Genomic DNA, 27,471 nt, shown 5'->3' with positions numbered 1-27,471 from the left:
ATTAGATTTCCAAAAATGCAGAACAGGGCCAATTGTCTGATTGTTTGTTGTCGTAGTTGTTCTGGGAAAATAGTATCTTTCTTAAATGAATTAATAAAATATTTACAAATGTTTTGACTAAATTATTCCCTTCCCTTCCTGTTTGCTTTTCTTTTCTCCTGTCTCCTTGTCAGATTATAAAACTGAATGCTATTCTGTTTCCCATATTTAATTTAAAAGCATAACATTTATAATATTCTCACCACACTGAAACTATTTTTTAGATTCTCTTTCGATAGAAAAAAACACCACTTACCTCTATCTTAGGTCCCAGGGAGCTGCTACAGGTATAGATGGTTGTACATGGATGACCCATGTACATGGCGACTCTATAGGAACCCCATACTGTCCTGTATGCACGTGAAGCCTCTTACTTTGGTGCAAAAGCATGTACGCATGTGGCACCTTGGGGTGTGAGAGCAGGAAAGTACCAACAGCGTCAAGTAATGTCATTTATTTATTTAAATGTCATCAAACTGGGGAAAGAAGTTGGCTTCTTCATCAAAAGTTGGTAAAACTAGAGGACCCAGGTCATAATACAGCTCCAGTTATATTTTAAACACCCCTATGGTTAAAGAAATTATAAAGAGTAATTTTTCTCCCGAACCATAGATATTATGGGCTTTTTTTCAGAGAAAAGAAAAAGAAGCTACTAGCAGTTATTGCTTGTAGGCTCCTACTGTGTATGAATACAAACGTTACCTCATTTATTCCTTACAACCCTGTGAAAGAGATTTTATTTTATGGAGACTGAGCTTCAGAATGGTTAAGTCATTGTTTTTTGAAACTGTTTTACTTCAACCCACAGTAAGAAATAGATTTTATAATCAGGACCACTGAAGAGCACATACACGTCTTCACTGAAATAAAGGTTTCATGAAACAATACTTACCCTTACTATAGTCAATGCATGTTGATATTTTCTATTCTATTTCACTTTTTAAAAACACTGTTTTGCACCCTGCTAAATCAGTTTCACAACCCACTAATGAGTTGCGATCTATTTTTGATTCCTGTTTGAAAAAACTGGACTAAGTGTTCAAAATCATATGGAAACTGGTAAAGCTTTGAACTGAATTCATGCTCTTTCCAGTAAGCAAATGCTTCTTCATGAATATTTCTTAAGAAATACTGCAGGGTGGGAAGGAGGGAGACGCAAGAGGGAAGAGATATGGGAACATGTGTATATGTATAGCTGATTCACTTTGTTGTAAAGCGGAAGCTAGCACACCATTGTAAAGCAATTATACCCCAATAAAAATGTTAAAAAATACTGCATTTATATATATATATATATATATATATATATATATATATATATGTTCAGATTAGCTTTACCTCATAGGGTGCAGCCAGCCAGGATGATCCTAGACAAAGGACTTAGGCCTACTGATGAACCACAACATGAGACAAAATACTTAGACAAATATATAATGACATTAATTCCTCCATTTAGCATGTGGTATTTGCTTTGATTTTATTAAGAAAATTGATTGTTACCCACAAAAATAAACAATAAATTCATTTATTTGAGGCCATAGACTAAACATATTGAGTTTGACTTGGTTTAATAGCAAAAGATTATTTCAAATTTTAGTAAACTATAAATTACCTCTAACAATTTACGATACGGCTAAAATGAAAAAAGACAACAATGGGAGTGGGGAACAGGGTATTGGGGAGAGAATAGGGAATGGTAGGGAGGAAGCAGTAGGCAGTCCCCCAAACCTTAGTTTAACACTTCATCTAATAAACTGAAGATTGCTTGAACTACAGTTTAACTTGTTTCATGTTAGATTTTTAAAATAGGGTAAAGATTTAAAATAGGCTACTTAAAAGCCCCCTAATATTCATATAATCTCAAAATCACCCAGTGGTCTTGACTCCCAAAGTGAATGGCTACATCCCCAAACCCAGTCATGGTGAGGGCAGTATTTCCTTGGATGCTTCTATCTATTCTAGCACCAGTGGTTTATTTTTCCATACGCCTATGATCTCTAACATGTCAGCAGCCTGGTCCAGTCCCTCATCTCCACCCACGTGGATAATGGCAACAGCTGCCTGGCTGGTTCTATTTGACTTCAGTTCCTCCATCCTCTAATGCAAACTTCATACCTTTCATTCATTCATTCATTCAATCAATGGGTAACTTTCAACCATTAATTCAATGGTTGTGTGTTCTTCTTCCAGTTTCTCACTCTTGTTCACACACATCCCTTCTGCCAGGTGTCTTTACTGGGTTGTACTGCCATGTCTTTGCTCACGTCCCTTATCCCCAAACCCGTGCTTTTCCTGGAATGCCCTCCTCTTTTTTATCTATTTAAGCTCTACTTACCTTAAAGGCTTAACTCAAGCCTACCTTTTCCATGAAGGCTTCCCAAATTACTCAATCTCTTTGAATTTACACCTCTTATGCAGCAGAATGAGGATCATGGTTTAGTTCTTTTTACCATGTCTTCTGTTGTTCTGTCCTTGCTTTATGAATTAGACTTGTCCTACCCACCTTTACTAGGAAGTCATTTCTGATCTATATGCTATTCCTCTGGGCTCTCATAGCTCTCTGTGCTTACTGCTAACATAACTCACACTGTGCTATGATCACTATTGACTTGAAGACAGTGCCTAAGTCAACTAGCTTCCAACAAGTGCCTAGGTCTTAAAAAACAAGAAGGGAAATGTCAAAACCACAGTAATGGACTCCTACTTCTGGCAGCACGGAGAAGAAAAAGGGCTCTCCCATTAGAATACAACTGGATCCTGGATAAATTCCAGCAAACATAATGTTTAGCACATCGCTGTCCTCATCAGAAAGTAGAAGAGATCACTAGAGGAAGGAAAAATAACATTGAGCTGAAACCTTATGAAGGATGAGTAACGTGCAGTAGGAGAAGCTGGCTTGCCCTGGGGACAAATGCCAGTATCATTATTGTGAACAGAGGCTAAGCCCTGGACCTGGCCAAAGCAGGGGAGAAAACCTGGGACTCCTGAATTAAATGGGGACCCTTTTTTCTTTTTTAAAGATAGATTTTATTTTATTTTATTTTATTTTTGGCTGCGTTGGGTCTCCGTTGCTGCGTGTGGGCTTTCTGTAGTTGCGGCAAGTAGGGGCTACTCTTCGTTGTGGTGTGCAGGCTTCTTATAGCTTCTCTTGTTGTGGAGCTCGGGCTCTAGGCGCGCGGGCTTCAGTAGCTGTGGCATGCAGGCTCAGTAGTTGTGGCTTGCGGGCTTAGTTGTTCCGCAGCATGTGGGATCTTCCCGGACCAGGGCTCAAACCCGTGTCCCCTGCATTGGCAGGCAAATTCTTAACCACTGCACCACCAGGGAAGCCCAAATTGGGACTCTTGAAGGGGCTAACACAGTCCCAGGTAAGGAGCACCCTTTGTCTCCTGGCAGAAACAAATGCATATCCTCTCTGGAGGAAAGTACACCCAATTTAGGCCTACTGGATTCCCTTAGATTAAGGAATCTTAATCTAAGATTAAGAGCTCAAAATAGGACCTCAAAATACTAAAATACAAAATATACAAGGAAATAAACTGCCATGGGCAGGAGTCAGCAGAAAACAAAACAACAGATTTAGACATCCAAGATAAGTTACAGAATATAAAATAACACTCCCAACAAACGTCAAAGAATTGGTATCATAGAGACCACATTTTCTAAGCACAAGTGATTAAACTGAAAATCAGTATCAAAAAGATAAAATTTTAAATATCCAGATTTTGGAAATTTATAAAACTTTTCTAAATCATGAATCAAAAAAGTCATAAAGGTAATTTAAATATTCTTAGAACTAAGTAATAATTTAAATACTTTAAACAGAAAAATTTGGAGAATATAGGGAAGTGGGTCTTTCAAAATTTATAATAGAAAAAAGACAGCTTGAAAATTAATTAGATAAAAATTAAGATTAAAATTAAGATGTTGTAAAAGAACCTAACATTAAATCTAAAGAAAGCAGAAGGAAATACTATAGATAAGATTCATAATTAATGAAGTGGAAAACAAATATATAAGGCAGAGGATCAACAAAGCCCAAAGTGGCAGCTAAAATCAGACAAGTAAAATAAATGTCTGGTGTAGCTGGCCAAGGGGGGAAAAAAGAAGATGCAAGTAAACAGAAGAAATGAAAAGGAGGACACAACTACCCAGGGAGCAGAGGCAAAAAGGAACATGGAATAAATTTCATTAAAAAAAAATGACATAAAACGCTCAAAATTCTAGAAAAACATTTTACCTAAATTGACTCAAGAAGAAATAGAAAGCCCAAATAGCCTATAATTATTAAAGAAATTAAATCAATAGTTAAAATATTTCCCACAAAGAAATGCCAGGTTCAGAGGGCTTACCAAGTAAGTTTTATCAAAATTTCAAGGGACAGTTCATTTCAATCTGATGTAAACCCTTCTAGAGAATGAGACAAGAGGGAACAGTCTCCAACTCAGAGGGTGTACAGACCAAAGGAACCATCTTAGAAATCTTACTAAAAACAAAGGCACTGGGACTTCCCTGGTGGCACAGTGGTTAAGAATCTGCCTGCCAATGCAGGGGACACAGGTTTGACCCCTGGTCCAGGAAGATCCCACTTGCCACGGAGCAACTAAGCCCGTGCGCCACAACTACTGAGACTGTGCTCTAGAGCCCGTGAGCCACAACTACTGAGGCCGTGTGCCACAACTACTGAAGCCCGCGTGCCTAGAGCCCATGCTCCTCAACGCCACCGCAATGAGAAGCCTGTGCACTGCAACGAAGAGTAGCCCCTGCTCACCACAACTAGAGGAAGCCTGCACGCAGCAATGAAGACCCAACATGGCCAAAAAATAAATAAATAAATAAATAAAAATAAAGACAAAGGCACTAACCTGTACAAGAATGTTAGTAGCAGCATCATTTGTAACAGCAAAAAACTGGGAACAACCCAAATGTCCACTGATAGGTGGATGGGTAAATTGTGGTTTATGCACTTGAAATATTACATGGATAAAAATGAACAAATAACAGCTATCTACAACAACATGGATGAATCTTAGAAATAATGTTAAGTGAAATAAACAAGCAAACCACAGGGGAGTATTAGGGAATAAAATTTTGTAAAGCTAAAAAGCAAAACTGAACAATACATTTTTAAAGAATATATACATATATGGAAAGATATATATATATATATATATATATATATATGGCAGGTAATTAATAAACACGAAATTAAGGATAGTGGTTACCTCTAGGGAGAAGCAGAAGGATAGGACAGGGTAAGAACACAAGAAATTCAATGGTATTTCTAATGTTTTAATGTACAAATTGGGTGATGGGTCATTTAATTATTATGCTTCATAATTTATCCATTTTAAATATATTCTTTATAGATATCAAACATTACATATTATAATTTTTAAAAATCTGCAATTGTGGAAATAAATGAACAAATGAATGAAGGCTCCCTGAAAGAAAACTGAGAATCCCTGACAGAAGCTACCCTATGCAGAAGACACAGTAGGTCCTCAAGTAATTTCAGCTGGTTTACTGCTTTTTCCAAATACATACCTGGATTCCCTTCCTACTGGTGCTCCCTGATATGTGCAGCTACCCCCTTCCATACACATAGCCTAAGCCCCACAATCCTGGCTAAGTCCTGACACGTACATGACAAGAGACTGACACCTGGTGGATACAGAATGAATTTAATAAAACGACTAGGGAGTAAATCTTTCACTCTACATGGTGAAAGAGGCAGTAGGGTGGGGGACAGGGAAGCAGGAATGAGGAGAAACCTAAAATTTGGAAACAGGAAAAGGAAGGATATCCATCTCTGAGATGTAAAGAAAGGGGACTGTCATCTAAACGAGACTAAAGAGATAGTCCCTAAAGAAGAATGATTTCCCTCTCATTCCTTCTGAGACTGGAACAAGAGGAAAGAGATTATAGCTGCAGTAAGGAAAATGCAAGACTATTTGGAAAAGAGGAAGCAGGTATAGCTGGTCTCAGCCTAGCAAGCTAAAACCACAGGTACTTCATAGCAGTGGCTAGGTGTCAGCTGTCTCCCCAGGAACTCCCCACTCCCAGTTTCCATTTAGGGATCTATGTGATTCTAAGGAGGCTGATCCTGCCCATTTTTCAAAAGGTACAGTCCATGATGTAGAATAAATAAGCAAACTAGCATTTACCAAACTCCTGGCCACAGTGATTGGTTAGGGGCAGGCACGTGACCCAGGCTGGCCTAACCAGAGTGAATCTTAGGGCTTTTGCTACGATTCCTGGCACAAAGATGCCCTCTCTTTCTGGCTGGACATAAATGAGGAAAACGTGTAATCCTAGGAGTGCTGGCAGCCATGAGGTGGACCAGGCTTGATCCTACAGAAGGTAGAACAGTAGGGGAAGAAAATCAACCACGTATTTAGAGACATACTGAGCCACTGGATCAGCTTTACCTGGAGCCAGCACTACCTCTGGACTTTCCAGTCACATGAGCCAATACATTTTTATTTTTAAGCCAGTTTGAGTTAGGTTTTCTATGATTTAAAATGGAAAGATGCCTAACCTATACATTCATCATACTCCATCCCTGTATTTCCACAGGATAGCACAGGGATCCAGGTAAGATGGTCAGTACAGATTTATTAGTGACTCTAAAGCCAAGGGTATTGAGCTGGAAAGGTAAGAGGCAAGAACCAGGCACTATGCAAGACAGGGTGCCTCAGCTGTCTATACAGAAGAGAATGAAGAGCCAAGTGAGAAGCAAGTGCAAAGAAGGGCCTCTACTAGGCAGACAGGTAGAGTTAACGTAGCACTCTTCCCCACATACCTATCATGGGGGTGTTGCTTTGGGGTCTTTTCACTCATGGGGTAAGGAGCTTTGAAGCACATGCCCCTTTAAGTCTTTATTACCCTGTGCTGCAGTGTCTACCTCTCCCTTGACCAAATGAAGAGCCTCCTTTTGGCTTCTACTGCCCTTGATGACACTCACTTTCGGGGTGACAGGAGGAATTTTATCTTCTGCTTCTTTGGCATGCCGGGAACTGGGGCCCCTTCCTCCTCTGGAAACAGCACCATCCGCCTGACCTTGGGCAAGCATCTCCTTCTCAGCCTCTCCCATTGACCCTGGCCTCTCTGACCCTCCAGCTGAGTTGCCTTGCCCTCCAGAGGCCCACGTCTCCAGTGGTAACCTTGAGGACTGGGCAGAGTCCACAGCAGCTGCTGACTTGTCAGGGGTAGAATTCCTTTCCCTACTTCCACCTGATTTTTTTCGAGGGCGCCCCCGTTTTCTTTTGGCATCACTTCCTGTATCCTCTATATCCTGCTTCGTTGCTTTAGCTGGTGGGTCCTGCCCACAGGCCTCACTCACAGGTACTTCAGCTGTCCTCTTCACACCCTTGTCATGGGGTCCCGGGTCACCACCTATGCCCACTTCCCTGTTCTCTGTGCCCCTCGGCTGAGTGAGCCCCCCAGGTGGAGCTTGCCCAGGCCCAGGCCCAGGTCCAGGTCCAGGCAAAGCAGGAACAGTTGGTAAGATCATGTTAATGATGGGCACAGCTGCTTGGGGTCCCCCAGCTCTAGGGGGCAGAGGCAGTGTAGCCATTTTCAGAGTGCTTGAAGAAAGCTTGGGGGCCAGGACGGGTGGAGAGACTCGGATTGGTGGAATAAGCGAGCGAGGGGCCCGAGGGAGAAGCAGAGGCAGCCGGGCCACTAGGGCATTAACCTGTGGGTTATTGGCTGCTGGCGCTGGGCTCTCCACTACACTCTTCTTTCGCTCTCCGCGTGCTGGGAGGCCAGCCCCAGCCCGGGGGTCCAGCTCCTTAGGAGGCTAAAAAGTAAAGAGAAGAACACAAAAAGTGGGAAGACTGGACAGCGGAGGAAGTACAGACACAGGAGGTGAGAAAGTACTGGACCCACTGGGTGAAGGATATACTAAACCCCCAACCCAGGGGAGCCAGGTCAAGGGCATCAACTTCCTCACCTGGGCCTGTCTCTCTGGTCTCTTATGGGCTCCGCCCTCCAGATTCTCTACACCATTCTTGGATTTAGATGACCGTTCCCGAGGGGCATGTTCATCCTCTTCTGCAGAGGTGCCAGAAAAGGTAACAAGGTGAGGAGGAAACAGAATGGAGGAGGGAGGCGATTCTGATTGACTGACTGGTAGAGGCAGGGGAAAGAAGGTGGTCTAAGGTATGTCCTAGAAGGCTCTCTAGGAATAGAAGGCAAATCCAAGGTGTCTCTATCCTAGGATGTGGGAGGGCCTTTGAGGTTGAAAGTGGCTGAGGGTTTCTCAGAACATAAGAGGGGGTCCACTCACCAGCAAGCCCCATAGCCTTGAGCACATTGGCGTGTGCAGATCGGGCAGAGATGAGATGCTGCTGTAGCAGGAAGCGGGCGACCTCAACGATGGAACTGAAGGACCGTTTCAGGATTCGCTCTGCCCAGTCACAGGTCAAGGCACAGGCTGCTTCAACCAGTTCATCTCGAGGTGCTGGGGTTACTTCTGGGCCCATTTCTGGCTGCAGTGGGGAAGGACACGCCCAATCACACTCCGAACAAAGGACCCTCCACCCCTCTCAGACACAGTGTTGACCATAAGTAAGACCAGACTAGGGATGGGAGTAGCCTCTATCAACCCATCCCAGAAACCCACAAATTCTCTCCCTCCTCTGCCTCAGCTGTAGGGTAGGCAGAAGGGCATGTCCTATATACCCAGAAACTGTGTGCAGAATGACCTAGGCTGTGTCAGGCCTCAAAACATCTCCCAAAGTCCTCTGACTTCTACCTTGGAGAGAAGAGTGCAGTTGGAGGGTTGTTACTTACACTCTCAGAGCCCTTTAGGTCAAGTCCGGGCAAGGGCGGCATAGACACCAAGGTCTTCCTTCGTATGCCACTGTAACAATATCTGACGTTTAAGTTAAGGGGCAACCAACACATGGGGGTCTCCAAGCCCCTTAGAAAGGTTGGGCTGTTTCCAGTCCTGTCCCTTCACATACTAAGTTTTCCTCCCCAGGTCCTCTAGCACAACCTCTCCAGTCAAGGATACTTGGACTGGCCCCGGCCACCAAGCCTTCGGGCTTTGATGTCAGGGAAGATCTCTCTGATGATTTTGCCAAAGTTGGCTGTGCTGAGTGGGCGGCAACAGGCGAGACTCTCACAGTACTTCCTGAGTGCGTGGGGGACAGAGTGGGAAGATACTCAGAGAAGGAGGTTTGGGAGTGGGTTCAGAGGGTCCCTGGGGATGAAGGTTGGGAAACCCTTTAAGAAGTCAGGCTCTATCAAGGCAGGGAGCTCTTCAGGGATGAGGGGGTAGTCCTGTGCCCACCATCCCACCCACCCCCCATCCACCCACCGATAGGCATCATAAACACTTTGTTTTGGCAGGCAGGTGTCAGTATGCTCTTCTAGGTGGTTGCGGATCCACCTATAAGCATACATGTACTCCTCATTGCTGAGTGTACTTGGCTCTGAGCTGCAAGAGAAGTAAAAGAGACAAGTATTACTAACATCCCAACAGTTGCCCTGGTTCTATCCAGATTATCACCTCAGTAGTGCTGGACTGAATCAGTTCATCCAGAATCCACCTTTCCCTGGTAAACCAAGGCAGGTGAGGGATTTTTCTTCCCCACTAAGGATACTGTTATGAGGATTCCTATTCACCCTGCCCCTTTTTAGGGAGCCTTTCTTTAAGAATCAGAACCTCTGGGCTTCCCTGGTGGCGCAGTGGTTGAGAGTCCGCCTGCAGATGCAGGGGACACGGGTTCGTGCCCCGGTCCGGGAAGATCCCACATGCCGCAGAGCGGCTGGGCCCGTGAGCCATGGCCGCTGAGCCTGCGCGTCCGGAGCCTGTGCTCCGCAACGGGAGAGGCCGCAACAGTGAGAGGCTCGCGTACCGCAAAAAAAAAAAAAAAAAGAATCAGAACCTCTGATATCTAAAATTCTAGCACCAAACCTACCTTTTGTCTCCAGTACTGGGCCCTGAGGGGAGCTGAAGGTAGAGATACAGCTTGTCGTTGTCTGAGAATTTCTGTACATCTTGCTGAGGTAGGGAGGAACAGAGGCAGGAGAAATAATAAGGCCAAGAAGGACCCAAGGTAGGACCCTCTGATCCTCACTAAAAAGTTCAGCTGATGTAGTGACTGGCAGGCTGACAAAGGACCTTAGAAATGATTTGAGGCTGTGCGTTCACTCTGCCCTGAGGAGCCCTTAGGGGCTACCAAGGTGAGAAGGGGAGCGGAGGGGACCACCTCTGATTTTATTTCTATTGGGCTTCTACACAAGAGGTCACAGAGGTGAAGTGAGATGCTCCAGGTCAAAGTGATAGCAAGTTGCAAGGCCAATTATCTTCTGACAGGGTAGACAACACTGACTCGCATAAACCTTTCTTACCCATATCCTCACCATCCTCATCTCCCACCAATTCTGTCTCCCTGTTGCCCTCTTCCCCAGAATACTCACCAGGATTCCCTCTACTTTGTTCTGCACGGCCTTGCTGTGGAGAAGAGGAGAAAGCTGGAGGTCATACACAAGATTTTTCCCCATCCCTATGTCTGACTGCCAGGGAGAGGACGAGGTCTGAAAAGCCTAGCAGGTGCTCAAGTACTGCTACCATGATGAAGAATCTCCCCTGGTCAGATGCACTTGCTTGGGAGGGGGAGATCATCTACAGAGGAAGTGAAGTGCTACAGGGATCTATCCCCAGGTCCGGAACGAGGTTTAGAGGTGGTGATGAGTACTTACGAAATGGTACCTCGGAGCCTCTGAAGGAGGGTGGTGGGTTCCCCTGCCTCAGCACTACCTGAGGGGGCCCTTCCCCCAGTCTTTGGGCTCTTAGCATCAGGTTCATCTTCTGCCATCCCGGCATGAGGGCTGGAGTTGGGAGAAGACAGGACAAGAAGATTTAACTCCCCCCCACCCCGCCCCAAGGCCCCAGGGCACTCCTCATCTCTCTACCCAGGAAGATAGAAAAACAGAAAGAAAGCCTCCAAATTTCCCCAGTGGTCTTTTTCTAAAACTCGCCTTCTCCAAAAATTAGAAATTATTCCATTACTTCTCCAGGGCCATATATACCCAGAGATCTTTGCCATCTCCATTCTATCTGCCCCACCTTTCTGCAGTCTCCTAAATGTGGAAAACTGTAAAGGAAGAGATAGGGGCGACTGGGAATCCACGTTAGAAAGAAAATTTCATTTCTGCCTCTGACCCCATACTGCCCTCCTTCCCCTCAAAAACAACAATAACAACCACAAGACAAAGTTGTTTAATTCTCTAATATGCTCCTCACCACTGAATTTGCCTGGGAGGTCAGAAAGGATACGAACATTTTCTGCCCTTCCAGGCTTGGAAAAAACTGGGCCCAAGTTCTCATTACTTAATCTCGCCACGGCTTCCCCCGCAGCTCCCCCTCCCCACGTCGCCGGCCCCTACGTCATCTCCCTCAACATCCCATCCTGATGCGCGCCCCCACCTCCCTCCCTTCCCCCTCCATTCAATCCCGCGTTGCTGCAAAGTGAGGGGTTCAGGGTAGCGGAACTCCTGGGCTGGGCGTAGGAAACCCGGTTGGGGGAATGGGGTCCCAGATTCGGGGCACGTGCACATGGGTGAAGAAGCAGTTGAAAATACAGCCAAAATCTTTTTCTGCTCTCCTCCCAACTCATATTGCGCCCTCCCTACCTTTGAATAGTCGCCTTCCAACACAAGCAACAATAAAGGTAAGGGAGAAAGAGAAACTACCTCGCAGCCACCTTCACTCCAGCCCAGCCCCACGGTCCTGGCCCAGCGGGCTCGTGCGTTGCTTTATTTTCTTTTTTCTGAATGGCTGGAACAGCCCCGATCTGCCTAGATACTCGGACGGCCTGTTCTACCATTGGTTGTTGCTGCCACCCGGAGACAGAAGGCGCCGGGCTCGCACCGGCGGCAGCTAAAGTCTGCCTGGTAACAGAATCTGATTGGTCAATAGGGGAGGGAAAATCCAAAGTTGGTCTTATTTGAGTCAAGAGGGGGAAGTCCGGGTTAGGTTTCGGTTAAAACTGGGGTCGGTTGGGACTGCCGGTCCCAAGAGGTTCTTCTCTTAAAGGGACCGCAGGACGAAAGACCGGGTGCTCGCCTCCTTCTGGAGCTTTCTTTGCTTTTGCTTTCTCCTTCCGTGTTTCAGTTTTGCCTTCGGTCGTCAGAGCTACAGGAAGAAAAGATTCAATGGATGATAAAATAACTAGAAAATTATAGGTAGTAGTGATGGAAGTTCGCTGTAAGCTCACATTATCCCCTTTTGATGAAAAGCAAGTTGAACCATTCCCCCCAGCCCTCACCAGCCAACACGCATGAAGACACTCACAAGAAACCTGCAAACACAAGCTCACATTCCTCATTGATGGAGGTCGCCAAACCTCAGTAGCTGTACCACGTTAAGCTAAAGTGCCCGTAGTGTTCCTAGGTTTCCCGAGTGTACTTTATCTCCTTCCAAAGAGTTGCTAATGCCTTTGCATCCCCAAAGTTCTGCAGTCAGTGAACACTGGAATTCTGACTAACTTCCCCAGGGGGGTGCTGGATGCCCACATGAATTTTTTCTCCTCAGAGAACATTGTACTGAAAGGTCAAGGGTTCTTCACTCTCTTAGTTAAGGCTTTTTAAGGTCATGAATCAGATGAAAGCAATGAACCCTCTGCCATGAAAAATGCAGGAACAGACCACGCGGTGCATCTAATTTCAGAGGTCACAGACTCAAGGGTAACCACCCTTTGAATGGAGTACAGTATTTTGTTTTGCACAGCAGATATGTTACACCCAAAACTATCAGTATATTTATAGTCCTGACTTATAGTTCTCCAGTCTCATCGTCATTGTGCTTTTGTAAAGAGGACAGCAGTGTTGCCTGATTTCATGACCATCGCCCTTTGCAGCTTCCATTTCCCTACTACCAGCTTCTGTGGGTAGCGGGGGAACCCAGAGGATCGCAGAGTTGGGGAAATAAGGATATACTGGCAGGAAGGTTTTCTAATAACAGCTAAAATTTATTTGTTAACTGTGTGCCAGATACCAGACCAAATGCTAAACACCTCGGTTTGAAGTAGGAACTATTATTGCCTCCATTTTATAGACAAGGAAACAGATTTGGAGAGGTGAAGGGACTTGTCCACAGTTACACTGTTAATTAGTGCTGGAATCAGGATCCAAAGTCAGACAGTCTGCCTTCGGAGCCCATTCTCTCTCTCTTTTTTTAAAATAAATTTATTTACTTTATTTATTTATTTTTGGCTGCGTTGGGTCTTCTTTGCTGCGAGCTGCTGTGCGCGGGCTTTCTCTAGTTGCATTGAGCGGGGGCTACTCTTTGTTGTGGTGCGCAGGCTTCTTATTGTGGTGGCTTCTCTTGTTGCAGAGCACGGGCTTTAGGGGCACGGGCTTCAGTAATTGCAGCACGTGGGCTCAGTAATTGTGGCTCGTGGGCTCTAGAGCGCAGGCTCAGTAGTTGTGGCACACGGGCTTAGTTGTTCCGTGGGATGTGGGATCTTCCCGGACCAGGGCTTGAACCCGTGTCCCCTGCATTGGCAGGTGGATTCTTAACAGCTGCACCACGAGGGAAGTCCCAGAGCCCATTCTCTTGAACACTGCTCTAGACTGCGTAGATTTGCAGGTGCTCAGATACAAATATGGGTATAGACTGATGGAAAGATACCCCAAACACCACTGTTTGGTATGAAGGGGAATATAGAGCACTTTAACTGGAAAAAGAATTTGGGGTAAATTATGCTGGCTTAGGAATTTGCAGGTGGCAGAGAATAAGTGGAAGCTTTAGCAAAGGGAGAAAAAGTATCATAGCTATGTAAGGGAGATTATTTTGACAGCACTGTAGAAAGGTGAGGTTGAGTGGGGAGGCTGGGGAGGTTAGAGATGGGAAAAACAGGCAACTGACTATTCATTTACACCAGGTGTTATGCTAAGAGCTGGGGATACAAAGCTGAATAACGTACAATGGTCCTTGCCCTGAGAAGTAACAATAAAAATTGCCTGATAAGCATCATCATAACAGCAAATATTTATATAGAGCTTAACATGTGCTGAGGATTGTTCTAAGGGCCTCGCATATGTTACATTTTTATCTTGTAGCAACTCTATCAGATAGGATAATCATCTGATAGATTATCCCCATTTTACAGATAAGGAGACTGAGGCATTGAGAGATTAATAATTTGCCCAAGTTTACACAGTTAGTGATGGAGTTAGGATCTGAACTGGGCTGCCTGGATTCAGAATTTGTTCTTAGGTGCTATTATACATTGCCTACTAATACATATTTTTAAAATTTATTTATTTATTTGTTTTTGACTGCATTGGGTCTTTGTTGCTGTGCATGGGCTTTCTCTAGTTGCGACGAGTGGGGGCTACTCTTCTGTCAATATGTTCAAATCAGTATCAGCAAGGTCCACACATTGCATTGCATTTGGTTTTGGTTGATGTTTCTTAAATCTTTCTAATCTATACGCTCTCTCTCTCTCTCTCAATTTATTTGTTGAGGAAACCGGTCATTTGCTCTATAGAATTTCCCACATTCTGCATTTTTATGATTTCACCTTTATAGTGTTTTTAGGATTTTAAAACTTGTTCTTCTGTCTCCTGTATTTCCTGTAAACTGATTGTGAGCTCTGCAGGCTTCATCAGATTAATTTTGGCTTTTTGGCAAGAATACTTCATAGGTGGTGCTGTGTACTTCCTATTGCGTCACAGGAGGAACTCTTTTCGTGACGTAAAGATTGAATAGTGTATTCAGGTTTGGTCGCCTGATCTATCCATTATGAAGCACCATTTCAGTCTTTCATTGAATGGTTTTAGCAGCCACTGATGATCATTGCCTGGATCCAATTGTCATTAGAGGTTACAAATTGGTACTATCCAAATTCTGTCACTCCTTCTGAATTTACTAGCTGAAATTCTTTGTTGTTTGTTTGGTTGGTTGTTTTTTTCGTTTTGTGTTTGCGTCAGGTTGGGGGGGCTTTGGGGTTGTGGGCATCGATTTAGGGGCAGTGGTTGATGTCCCGGGGAATGACAGAACATGGAATCCAGCTCCCACAGGCTCTCACACATTGGGGGAGCTAATGCCTACCCCTCCACACAGGGCCGGATCCCCGGGGCCTAACCACCTGGGGTGCTGGCGTGGTGACTCACCAGGACCATGCATTCCTGTCTACTAGCTGAAATTTTGTAAAGGACGTTTCCTCATCAACTATTTACTTGTCCCAAGGCAAATTCTTTCTGAAGAAGTTTGGTTATTGAAAAGGACAGGGTAGAAACCTAGGATAGACTTCTGTTAAGACCCAGTAAATCCCAAGGCTCCCTGTAATTTAATCATCTTTTATAGTCACTTATTCATTAAGGCACACTATGTGCTACTATCCAAGCTGGGTATTGGGAGGAAGCCGGGATTTTCAATATAATGTGACATATGTTCACGCTGAGGTAACGTGCAGGAGGCCCCTAACCTGGAGCTGTCAGGGAAGAAGGGCTTTCCCAGGGAAATGGCAACCTGGCCCAGATGGCAGGTAAGGCAGCAGGAGGGAATTGGACTCGAGTTGAGGTAGATGTTTCAGGGAGCATGTTTAAAGACCTCAAAGGGAAAGAAAGTGTAATACATTCTTGGGGGAGGCCTGGCCATCTCGGGGGTCTTAGACTACTCCAGTGTTTAAAACAAAGACACCTTTGCGGAAGACTGAAAAGAATGTAGATTAATACCTGAATGTTACTTGGTACTGTCTTGGGTAGAGAGTCAATAGAAGTCAATAGAATTACTGCTTGGGGGCTTCCCTGGTGGGGCAGTGGTTAAGAATCTGCCTGCCAATGCAGGGGACATGGGTTCAAGCCCTGGTCCGGGAAGATCCCACATGCCATGGAGCAACTAAGCCCGTGCTCCACAACTATGGAGCCTGTGCTCTAAGGCCCGCGAGCCACAACTACTGAGCCCACATGCCACAACTACTGGAGCCCGTGCGCCTAGAGCCCACGCTCCGAAACAAGAGAAGCCACCGCAATGAGAAGCCTGCGCATGGCAGCGAAGAGTAGCCCCTGCTCACCGCGACTAGAGAAAGCCCGCGTGCAGCGACGAAGACCCAACGCAGCCAAAAATAAATAAATAAAAATTTAAAAAAATTATCTTAGAATTACTGCTTGGCTGCTGTCTCTTAGGTTCCTGAAACTTCCATCCCATTCCTCTTATAAACAACTAAAGACTTACTGCAGAGAAAGGAGGCATCTCTGATTTGGGCAAGGTTCTAAAACACTGTCCAGGTGAGGAAACAAGAATGCCAGGGCCTAGTGTGTTGGGTTGGTTACCTTGATGTTCCCAGCCCTCCTGCCCCATCGTGTTCCTGTCTTCCCGGTAGGAGGTGACACACCTAACCTCCTCAGAACAGTGTGTTCAACTGATGGCATCATCTACGTCAGGGGTCTAAGGTATCTCCTGTGTGTGAGGGGGCACATTACATTCTCCTGGGGGTGGTGGGTGAGATTTTAGGTTCATTCAAAGAAAGCACGAATTAAAAAACAAAAAAAAAGTTTAGGAACACTGATTGACAGCTTCCTTCCTGTCAGCTTTCCTTGTGACGACCACCTCCATAATCTTCAGGTTCTGTCTGGCCATAAAGGTGAGATTCTGGCGCCCTTAGCATCGTGCTGTGATCACCGGTATGAACCAGTCATCATAACCATCCCACACCCTGGTCCTCTTCAGGACTTTCCCGTGCAAGATACAGGGGGTCGGCAGAGGAGGAGTCATAGGCCCGGTGCCCCCAAAGACAAGGGGATCTCAGGAAAAGTTTCACCAGTTTATTTCTTAGTGAAATAATTTCCAAGAGCTCAGTGAGCAGCTCGCAGCAGTGGTGGGTAGCTAGAGACACGGCTCAATTCGTTTCAACAGCCTGAGTTTGGCTTTGGGAGGACAAGCTGCCAAGGGTCGGGGACTGAGAGAGCAGAGCGAAGCCGGGTCCCTCCAGAAGTGAGGGCGCAGGGTGTGGAGTGGGGCTATAGAAGGAGTGGACTTCAGAGCCAGATGTCAGAGCTGCAGTCGCCCCCAGGGTAGCGGAGCTCATGGGCCAGGGCTGGGCCGAGGGGCTCCTTCCCAAAGTCTACCAGGAAGTTGGGGTTCAACTTCAGCCCTCCCTTTACTGTGTCTACATCGATCTGCAACATCACAGAGCCTTCCCTGGTAGAAACAGGAGGGAGAAGAAAGAGGTCAGAGGGGGCCCGTCCCCTTCCCCCAAGAATTAGGTAAGTGTGAGGGCAGGGAGAGGGGTTCCTGAGGAGGCCGCAGAGTCTGGAAGCAGAGCCAAGGAGTCTTCAGAAAGCCAAACCCCTCTGGGAGGGGAGGGCTGGGAGGGGAGCCCAGGCTGTCCACTTCTTACCTGATGAGATCAGGGTAAAACTGCTTGTCCCAGGCACTGTACAGCGACGTGGTGATGTACAGACGCTTCCCATCCAGGCTAAGCTGGATCATCTGAGGGCCTCCGGCCACTTGTTTCCCCTTGGGAAAACCAGGGGTCAGACCCCAGGGTTACATACAGATCCTAGGCGGGAATCAGTGGCACCACCCAAACCCCAAGGACATGCTCAGCCGCTGCCCAGCCCCCTCCCCCATACTTCTCCAGCACAGATCTCAGGGGCCCACGAGCACGCGGAGAGATCCTCACCTTGACCACCAGGGGCTCTGGCTGGGATTTTAGCTCCTGGTCCTCCAGCACCTGCACGGGGCCTCCCTTAACAATGCTGCCCCCGAGGAAGAGCTGGGTGGGGAGGTGCACAGCATAAAGGAGGACAGTGGTGGGAGGTTAGGACATTGCAGGAAGAGAGCCCCACTCCCTCACGTTACCCGCGTCTAGCCACGATTTCCCGTGGTCCCGGCCTGAACCATCCCTCAGCCCCCATCTTTGCTTTTCCTGCACCTCCCTTATCATGCCCCAGCCAGTTCATACCCTCCACCTCATGCCCAGACTTCTACCTCCTCCCTCCTTTCCTCTCCATCCTGCTAGGACCCACCTGTCCCGTGAGGCGGGGCCTCTGCGGGTCAGAGATGTCATACTGCCGCAGATCCCCATGCAGCCAGTTGCTGAAGTAGAGGAAGCGGTCATCCAGGGACAGCAGGATGTCAGTGATCAGGCCTGGGTGGGGGGTTGCAGTTCAGAGGCACCTTAAGATTCTTGTTCCCCAGCCTGAGAATCAACCTTCCGATTCCCACACTCTCCTGAGCACTCACCTGGCATTTCAGGCAGCATCCAGCCCTTCACTTTCTTGGGGGGCACCTGGATCACCTTCTCCACTGACCAAGTACCTCCCTGCGTTGGAGTCAAGAGGCAGAGAGGTGAGCCTGTCAGAGCTGGGCAATGAGTGTCAGATCTGGGTCTCCCCAAGGCATACTGTCTACAGGGAGAGAGTAGATGCAGGGCCTTCTTGCCACTAGGGTCTAACCCCCATGCAAACCCCTTGAGGCAGGGATCATGTCTGCTTCACCACTGTATTCCCAGCACCTAACACAGTGCCTGACTCACTAAATATTTTTTGAATGAATGAATAAATAAATATAGCCAGTTAGGGCTTAGGGAGAAATTAGCCTAGGACTGAGAGGAGGCAGGCAGGGCAGGTGGCCTTGTTTTTTATTCCTGGGAAGTCTGGGTTGGTGGAGCCAGGCAGAGGAGGCCTGGGTCACTCCTAGGGAGAAGGGAGCGTCATGGCTATGGAAGCTGGGCAGAGTGCTGACAGGACTGCCAGGAGGAGAGGGCTAGAGTGCACGTCACCTCATTCTTATAGAAGCGCTGGATGTTGGAGCTGAGGGCACAGCCCACGAAGCCCTGATCAGCGGCCGGGTTGTGCAGGAAGCGGACCTCCAGGGGGATGAGGCCGTCCTGTAGAGTCAGGGTCTGCACCATCTCATGGCGCTGCCAGTCCCACACATGTAAGTGGTTCCCATACAGCCCTGGGGTGGGGATGCAGCCGGAAGATGGAATCAGGATCAGGGCGGGAGGGCATGGGCCAAGGCTGGGGCACAGCACAGGGGAGAAGGTTGAAAGATGGGCTGGATTATCAGAAGGACACTTGAGTAGTCAGAGCACTCAGCACACCCTGTATCATCACCGCAAGAGTCTGGGGTCCACAAGAGGGAAGCAAGAGGGCTGGAGAGTAGGGGTTTGGAATAGAGAGCAGGGGTTCGTGTGACCAGGCTCCTGCCAGCCCACGGGGAGTGGGGGATTCTCACCCGCCTCAACATCAGCGGGGTTGAAGCCATCTCGTAAGACGTTGGGAGCTGCCCATTCAGTGCTGACCATGACATTGTGTCGAGGCTGGTACCAGAAGTCATAGCCCATAGGCGCGGCACCTCCAGGCCGCTCCCACGTGCCCTTCACCTCAAATGTCTCTCCATCCAGCAGCACAAAACCCCCTGAGCAGGGAAGGAAGTAGGGTGGTAGGTAGAGTTGGTGGAGGTGCGACCCGCACCCAGCCCTCACCCCCAAGGCCTGTCCCAGAGGCTCCAAGCCCATTGCCTGGTGCCCCTCCTCCCACTGAGTTTGCCTGATCCTTAAATGCAGGAGGTGAATTTGGATACCTGTCCAAAGGGTCCCACCCAGAGGGCCGGGTAAGAAGTGGGGACTTACTCCGGTACCCCTACCTCCCATCAAGTTCATCCCTCTCCCAGACCACAGGGTAAATTTTTCCTCCCTTGAGCCAAGACCTTCTGGGACTCTATACCCTGTGCTTCCTTTGCCTAGCCTCCTACTTTCAGGGTAGAGTTCCTGCCAGAGTCTAGACTCCATTCTGCTCACTCACTCCATTTTGTTTTTAGAGAGAAAATTATATTTATCTGTAATTCCACATGAATGCCCACTATGTTTTTCCCCAGCTGAATATGTCATGACACCTTGCCACTTCTTTGCAAATGTAAACAGATGTCTACTCCTAAGTGCTCTTAAATCTAGGAATGTCATGCATCCCATCTCCTGGAAAAAGCACTTAAATAGAGTCTAATGCAGTCACCTTAACTGGATGACCTTAACTGATACTTCACTCCAAGCCCTTGGATGGGGAGCTCTGGTGAAATACGTAAGGCCGGGAGAGAAGCAGCACAGCATGGTGATTAGGACACAGATTCTGGAGCCACGCTGCTGGGTTTGAGCTCCAGCTCTGTGACTTAACAGCTGGCTGACTTTGGGTAAATTACTTAGCCAGTCTGTGCCCCAGCTTCCTAATCTGTAACACAGGGATCACAGTAGCATCTATCTCATAGGTTGCGTCTGGCACATAGTAGACATTTTATGTGAAAGCTCTGATCATACCATAAATGAGAAAGTGGCTGTGACAATTAAGGATCTCAAGGACTGTGAGATTTGCTCATGAACTCACGAAGGCCGATATTAAATGCACGTGTTTTCTGGGGCCATGTCTGTACTTGCTCACGTCTCCCACGGCAGACAGTTCTGACTATAACTTGTACGTGAATTCGTCATTTAAGGTTCACCTTCATAAAAATAATTGCAACAACTGAAGTTACTTGACTATAGTTTAAATATTGGATGAGACCCTGCCCTCTGGTTCTCCCTGGAAGGTCATTCCATCCCTCCCTCGGTTTGGGATCTGCTTCCCTCACAGATGTGCCTACAATGCTGGCAGGTACCTTTGCCATTGCCCTTGGGGTCTCCCAAGGAACTGATCATCACGTCCCCACTGGCCAGGCAGTGGGTGGTGTGGAGGTAGCCCAGGTCACACTTGGCATGGATGTCCTTGGGCTCAACAACCTGGAAAGGGTAAGGAATGGCATCAGAATCTTACAGGGCCAGGAGTCCCCATTCCTCACTCCTCTCCTCCCACACTTCTATCTACTGACCCTACCCTCTTTTCCTCTGAAACATAGACACAATTTTCCCTGCAGGAATATGGCAAAGACTGAGTCTGCAGAGCAGCAGGGGCGTCACAGAGACTGATAACTCCCCAGCAGAAAACATGGACTTCTCTCACCCTGCCTGTCTTGAGGGCACTCACAGCCCTTTGAGACCATAAGCTCCTCCCAAGCTGGGAGGACGCCAGTGTCAGCTTTGTATCACCAGCGTCCAGCAGTGAGTGCCTGGCACAAAGAAGGCACTCAACAAAGTGTTGAAAGGAAGGATCAGAGGCTCCCGCCTAAGGAAAGCCCTGGGCTCCTAACTGGCTGGGGCAGAAATGGCTCCTTCTCCAGCTCGGAGTGAAAAACGAGAGCCTCCTTCCTCCCCTGTGGTGCCCCTGGGTGATGATGACCCAGCACACCTGGTAACTCTCCTCCAAAGTCTAGCCCCACTCGCTGCTGTTGAGCCCCAACCCTGCACAAGAGCTGGAGGGAGCTGCTTTAGGGGCGGCTTCCTTGACCACAGGCTGCCCTGGGTGGCGGGCACATTAGGGGCCCAGAGCCGGCTAGGGCAGAAGACGTGCCTTGTGCAGTCTCGGAGCACGGGGCTCGGTGCCCACATCCACCACATAAATTCGGGAGGAGATGAGACTGGGCAGCAGCAGCTTGGTGCGCGACTTGGTGCTGTCCCCGAAGCAGCTGCTGCAGGTGTTCCATCCTGAATGATGCAGCTCGTCCTTCAGGTGGGGCATGGGCAGCCGGTGGATGACCTAGGATAGGAGAGCGGGCAGGGGTGGTGCTCACCCAGACCACGCTTCTGCGCGCTTACGGAGAAGGGGCCCTCTGGATCCATTTCATCCCGGTAGCACAGCACAGACTTCATTTTCAGCACTGCCCTCGCCCATGGGTGGGGGGGGGGGCGGTGCCCTTGTGCAGTGAACAGCCTGAACAACCATACCCAGGGAGGGTGAAGAAAGATGGAGCAGGGAAAGGGCACTGCCAGGGCCAGGGCTAGAGGAGGGGTCTGAGGGTCCTCTGGTGCCCAAGCCCCACCTCACCTGGCAGTACTGGGGAGACTTGGGGTCAACGTCCACAGTGGCCAGATAATCCGGGGCCTCAGTGTTCGTGTTTCGGTAGATACAGGGCAGGTAGACAATCTCCTCCCTGGGACCTAGAGGGTAGAAAGCAGGTGGTGGGGTGGGCAGGGTGGGGACGAGGGCCGGGGCAAGGCAGGGTGTGTGTCAGCAGTGGAATCGGTAGGAGGCACTGGCTTGCCTACTCCTGGGGGTGCTGGCTCTCAGTCTTCCCACACTTACCTTTCATGGCCTCCAGAGGTGAAGGGTAGCCAGGTCCACACTTCCCGCATTTCGTAGCTGTGGAAACAATGGGGCATATGGCTGCACCGCGCTCTGGAGGATGAAGGCTCCTTCCTCACATGCTGCAACCCGAGCCCCCCAAACCCCCGGCTGCCAGTGGCCAAGGCAGGGGCACTGTCTCAGGTCCCCTCCAGACCCTCAAAACCCTGATGAGTGTGTGGGGATGGCGGGAAGAGCTGCAGAGCTATGACCTGAAGGTGCACAGACCCTTGAGCAGGACCCAGGGGAGGCAGGAGAAGGGTGAGTGCAGGGGAGGTGGTGTGGTGCAGTGGTTATGACATTGACTTGGGCCCCAATCCCAGCTGGTCACTGACTAGCCACGGGAGCTTAGGCAAATCACCTAACCCCCCCTGGCCTCAGTTTCCACATCATCTGTAAAAAGAAGGTAATAAGAAGACCACAATGGGCTTTTATGAGAAAGAAACAAGAAGCTGCCGTCAAGGGTGCAGCTCTGTACTTGCCCGGTAGGAGCCCGTAAACCCTGGCTGTTCTTGAGGAATAGCCATCAGGGAGTGACGGTGGTGCCCGTTCAGCTCCTTTCACTGAAAGGTATCTAAACCAGGAGCTGGAACACTTCCTGCTTCCCTCCCCTCTGGGTCCTGACCCCAGGCTGCTGGCCAGAGCCTGGGTTATATAACCAAGGGTCTGGTAAGGGAGAGGAGGCTGAAGTTCAAGGCTGCAGGACGGATACTAACTGAACGTCCTTAGACCAGTTTCTACCCCTGGGTGGGCCCCATCCACTTACTTTATCTGTAAAGCAAGTTGTTTGGCCCAACCCTGGAAAGCTCAGAGGCCCACCCACCAGAGCTGTAGGAAGTGGCCCTCCTTGTCCCCTGAAGTCTGGCAAGAGAAGCCAGTACGTGGATGTACGGGACCAAAGTCAGGAACCAAAGTCAGTCGCTGAGAAGGAGGGCTGCCACCAGGCGTTAAGCATCAGGATTTGGGGCCTAACCAGGAGGAAAGGCTGAGGAATAAACAGAGGGAGCTGTAGGCCAAAAGAAATCCTGGAGTGGAGTTCACAGGACTTGACACTGCCTCCCTGCCTGGTCCCATGGCCAGTCCGGCTACTGGCCCAGAATCGAGCCTCCACTGGTGTCTGGGCTCAGGCACTCAGCCAGGGAGCCAGGTCCCCCTACTTGCAGCAGCCAAGTGACTTAGGAGGCTGAGAGGCAGCAACAGCATTTTTGAGTCCAGAAGCGTGGCGTCAAGGTCCAGGTGTGACATCTACTCTCTCCATTTTCTCCCCTTTGTTCACCTAAAAGGGGTAATAATATCTTACCTTCTTCTCTAAGTGGCTATGAAGGCCAAATAAGACAAAATATTCAGAAGTACTTTTATTAAGTGAGAGGTGTTGTATAAATATGGGTAGCGCTGTGCCAGAAATCCCAGGCAGTGCCTGGTGCCCAGAGAGAGGGCTGGGGCTGGGATGGGACACGGTGAGGTCCAGTCCAAAGGAATTAAGGAGACTTGTTCTGCTATACGACCAAGCTGTGTCAGGGTTTGGTACAGGAGGTGAGGCGGAGGGGAAGGAGATTCAAAACTCCGAGACATCAAGACAGAGATGCAAAATCTGCAAAACCAGAGACTGAGAGAGAAGTAAAGGTATGAAAGAGGCGTGTGAAGGAGGTACTGCCCCTCAGCACCATCTCCCCGTCCCAGACCCTAACTGCCGCATCCCGCACAGCATTTCTGAGAGTCAGGGTCAGGCCCTGCGTGCCACTCGGGCCCCACTGAGCATCAGTCCTCTTTCGGGGGGAACATTCCCCCTGTCTTAAGCATCTCAAGCAAGATCTCTGAACACCTTTGGGTTTGAGATGAGCCCAGGGAAAGCTCATTGGGTTTTCCCAAGGCCAGGCTGGTTTGTTGGGCATTCTGCCAGAAAAGACCCAGATCCACAGGGGGCAAGGGCCTCAGTACTCCCAGCCGGACGCAGACTCTTCCTCAGCCTGACATCCAGGAGTCCATGGATGGAGGAGTTGGAGGACTTGGCGGACTGAGAGGGTGGGACGCACTGAAACAGCCCCTCTCCCACCGCGAGAGAGGGGGGCTCCCTGATTTCCCTCCCAAAGTGATTGGTGGGGCAGGGTAGCTAAAGAGCAACCTGGTCACAGAGGCCTGGTTTCCCTACTCCCTGCAGTAAGAAGTTGGCTTAGGGCTGAAATCAGGGTTGTTTGTCTCCTATGGTAACAGACAGAGAGATAGAGCTCCTCCTAAGTACACCTATCCTTATTTTCTCAGCTGCAGAAAGGCTCCCTGGCCGCAGGCTGCAGCTGGGGAGCGGCGGGGTCGGGGGGAGCCCAAAGTCACCCTTCCCAGCAGTCCCTCTGCCTTCCTTCCCAGACGCCTCCAGCACTTCGGCTAAGCTGGGAAATGCAGGGGTGGGGGTGGGGCGGGGCCGGTGGAGCGGAGCCTGGCGCTCTCTCTCCTAACCAGCTCCCCCTCCAAGTTTTCTGTCACTTTCTGCGGGTCGGGCCATTGGTGGTCAGCGACGGTTGTCAGAAGCCCCCCTCCTTACCCATGCTGCTTGCTGGTGCGCTTTGCTCCCGACGGGTCTGCCAGGAGTGCGCAGAGACGGAGGGCTGTGCTGGTGTCCGAGGCAGGCTATGCGGGGAAGGGGCAAAGGGACGGAATTTATACCACCAACTGGGGGTGGGCGGGGAAGGGGGAGGGCCCGGCCGCCGCCCGGAGTGGATGATTGATAGCTCCTGGGCAGGGCGCTCTCAAATGGCCTGGGCGGTTGTGTTTGAGTTACTGGCTGTGTGCTTGTATGTGTGTACAAGTGTGTGTGCGCAGGTGCCTGTGCATGTGCAGATATATGCTGTGCCTGCGCACGTTCCTCTTTAGTGGAGTGGGTGCCTGGGCATGTGCGTTTGTGTGTGCTTGCTCCTGTGTACCTGGGTGTTTCCTGCGTGTGTACTTTCATGCATGTATCTGTGTCTGTGTGCCTGTGTGAGGGTGCTTGTGTGTAAAAACCTGTGCTTGTGTATGTATGTGTGCCTGTGCATGTCGGTGTGTTCCTGAGTGCGTGCCTGCCAGAATATTTATGCCTGTGAGGGCATGTGCATGTGTGCCTGTGTGTGTGTGTGTGTGTGTGTTTGCGTGAGCGTGTATGTGCCAAGTTCCTGGGTCTCTAAATGCTCATCTCTGTACTTGGACCTGTCTCTTGGCATTTAGGGGCACCGAGGGCTGTGGGCCCATTTGCTCCTGCAACCACAGCCAGGGTCAGCCTTCTCCTAAGACTGCTTTCTTATTCCAGACAACCATGTTCCCCAAGGACTGCTCACCCATGTCTTCCTGCCAGGGCAGGGTCGTGTGTCCAGGTTCCACTTTCTCCAGACCCATCCTTTTGAGCTTTGAAGTGGAAGGAAAGTTGGCAGTGCCATTATTACCCTCTACTACCCTTATAAACCTCAGAAGGTGAAAGTGCAATGCCTCCCCCTCTTCTCCCAGCCTGGTGCCTCAATAGCTCCCCAGGGCAGGGTAGCAGGGCCCAAGGGTAGCCCAGCCTGATGCCGCTGTCCCTAGCTGACCCTGACAAGCCATAAAACTCAGGTTCTCCATCTATCCAGGAGAGAGTCCTCCACCTGGAGGATTCCATGACTGCTGAGCCTGCTCATATAGTGTCCCAGCCTCTCAGGCAAATGACAGCTACTTGCTGAAGAGCTGAGGCAGGGTTGAGGCCTGATCCCTTTAACTTTCTCTGGGGCTGCCGTCATCCAGGGAGCGAGGGTTTAGAGAGCTGGACAAGGGGACCCACACAAATTGCTCTCCATCTTGAAGCCGAGGGTCCCCTCTTTCCTCAAAGTTGGCCACCTGACCAGGGTAACCCCTGCCCCACTCTTCTAGGAGCCTGCTGGCTCTGGTCCACAGAAGCCACTTTCATCTCCTCGGATGAAAGCTCTGGGGTGGAGTTTTTTATTGGATAGTGAAAGGAACAAACTTTGGGCATGAGATCACCTGTAGAAAAGAGCCACGAGGTTTCCAAACCAGAGTGGAGGGTAGGAGAGCAAACCTGGGCTTCAGTGTGATGGGTTTCTGTCCTCCTGTTTCCCATGGATGAGGGATCATTTGCCCACAAAGGAAGATGCCCTGTGGCTGCCCAGGGCAGGGGTCCTCCCTTATCCCCTCATCCCCAGTGTCACTCAACCCCTCCTGGCTCTTTCCTTCTTCTACACCCTAGCCATTTTACTGTCAGCCAGGCAGCTATCAGAGTGAGCCTCGTGGGTACAGCTGCCCCACAGGGGTGGCCCCTGAGGACTGGTTCTTTGCCTGTCTCCAATCACCCTACCTAATCCCTCTGGCCCTCCTCCTCCTGAGGTCTCCATCACCTACCTCCTCTCTACTCTTCTGCTTTTTGGCTTCAGGTAGCCCAACATGCAAGATCTGAAAGAGAAAGAAACCCCATCCCCACCGTCTTATCAAAAGTTCTTAAGTCCAGGGCTTCCCTGGTGGTGCAGCGGTTGGGAATCCGCCTGCCAATGCGGGGGACACGGGTTCGATCCCTGGTCCGGGAAGATCCCACATGCTGCAGAGCAACTAAGCCCGGGCGCTACAGCTGCTGAGCCTGCGCTCTGGGGCCCGCAGGCCACAGCTACTGAGCCTATGCACCACAGCTGCTGAAGCCTGCGCGCCTGGAGCCCATGCTCCGCGGCAGGAGAGGCCAGCGCAATGAGAAGCGCATCGACACAACTAGAGAAAGCCTGCGCGCAGCAACGAAGACCCAATGCAGCCAAAAATAAATAAAATTAAAAAAAATTTTAAAAAAAGTTCTTAAGTCCAAAGAAGTTGTTATTTCAGAGCTGTTGCAGACTCTGTCACCGACTGCAAGTTCTTTCATGCCCTGTGGCTCTGATCTGGCAGGCCTCTGCGGCTCCTCTTTGGCACCCCTAACCTCCTGCTGTGGCTTTCTTCCAGAATTCTTACTCCAGAGCCTGCAGGGTGCTTGGGGAAAGCTGTCCCAATCCAGGCTGCAGGTGGAGGGAGTCCAGGGTCAGGGTTCAGGCTGATGACTGAGAAGCGCCCATGGTATACTTGCTTCTTTTGACATGAACAGGGCTTGGGCTTCCACCGTGAATGGTACCCCCATCAGCATGGGATCTCCTGAGCATCCCTAATGCTGCTTCTCAGGAATTTCAGGGCTGCCTTTCCCTAACCGGAGGCCAACTAGAGTTGGGCGAGTTGGACTTCAGCTCAGATCTGCTAACCAGGGAGGCCCTGCACGGCGCCCCGACACCG

General features: G+C 49.2%; 2 protein-coding genes across 8 annotated transcripts; both read right to left on the bottom strand.

Annotated features, from left to right (window-relative positions):
* Positions 1-1,542: 1,542 nt before the first annotated feature.
* Positions 1,543-12,152, bottom strand: RFX5 (regulatory factor X5). Of its 7 annotated transcripts, none has more exons than XM_060138894.1 (11): positions 11,746-12,152; positions 10,753-10,881; positions 10,471-10,504; positions 9,969-10,051; positions 9,365-9,484; positions 9,059-9,178; positions 8,836-8,917; positions 8,330-8,531; positions 7,994-8,094; positions 7,736-7,840; positions 1,543-2,863 (listed from the first exon to the last, which is right to left on the bottom strand). In XM_060138894.1, exons 1-11 carry the CDS (start codon positions 11,877-11,879, stop codon positions 2,861-2,863), a joined length of 1,113 nt encoding a protein of 370 aa, XP_059994877.1. In that variant the 5' UTR covers positions 11,880-12,152; the 3' UTR covers positions 1,543-2,860. The 7 variants fall into 7 exon arrangements, with proteins under 7 accessions (XP_059994877.1, XP_059994876.1, XP_059994875.1 ...); XM_060138893.1 differs by lacking the exon at positions 1,543-2,863 and adding an exon at positions 2,870-3,321; XM_060138892.1 differs by lacking the exon at positions 1,543-2,863 and adding an exon at positions 5,705-6,390.
* Positions 12,153-16,810: 4,658 nt separating this feature from the next.
* Positions 16,811-24,847, bottom strand: SELENBP1 (selenium binding protein 1). The gene is made up of 12 exons (XM_060138895.1): positions 24,752-24,847; positions 22,177-22,233; positions 21,919-22,031; positions 21,445-21,630; positions 20,657-20,777; positions 19,244-19,426; positions 18,786-18,964; positions 18,248-18,326; positions 18,031-18,152; positions 17,685-17,777; positions 17,400-17,518; positions 16,811-17,200 (listed from the first exon to the last, which is right to left on the bottom strand). The coding sequence occupies exons 1-12, from the start codon at positions 24,753-24,755 to the stop codon at positions 17,038-17,040; spliced, it is 1,419 nt and encodes a 472-aa protein (XP_059994878.1). The 5' UTR covers positions 24,756-24,847; the 3' UTR covers positions 16,811-17,037.
* Positions 24,848-27,471: the final 2,624 nt, after the last annotated feature.

The sequence above is a fragment of the Lagenorhynchus albirostris genome, chromosome 2 (genome assembly GCF_949774975.1).
Source record: "Lagenorhynchus albirostris chromosome 2, mLagAlb1.1, whole genome shotgun sequence".
In the NCBI taxonomy this organism is placed as follows: Eukaryota; Metazoa; Chordata; class Mammalia; order Artiodactyla; family Delphinidae; genus Lagenorhynchus; species Lagenorhynchus albirostris.
This window is presented reverse-complemented; position numbering and strand designations above follow the sequence as displayed.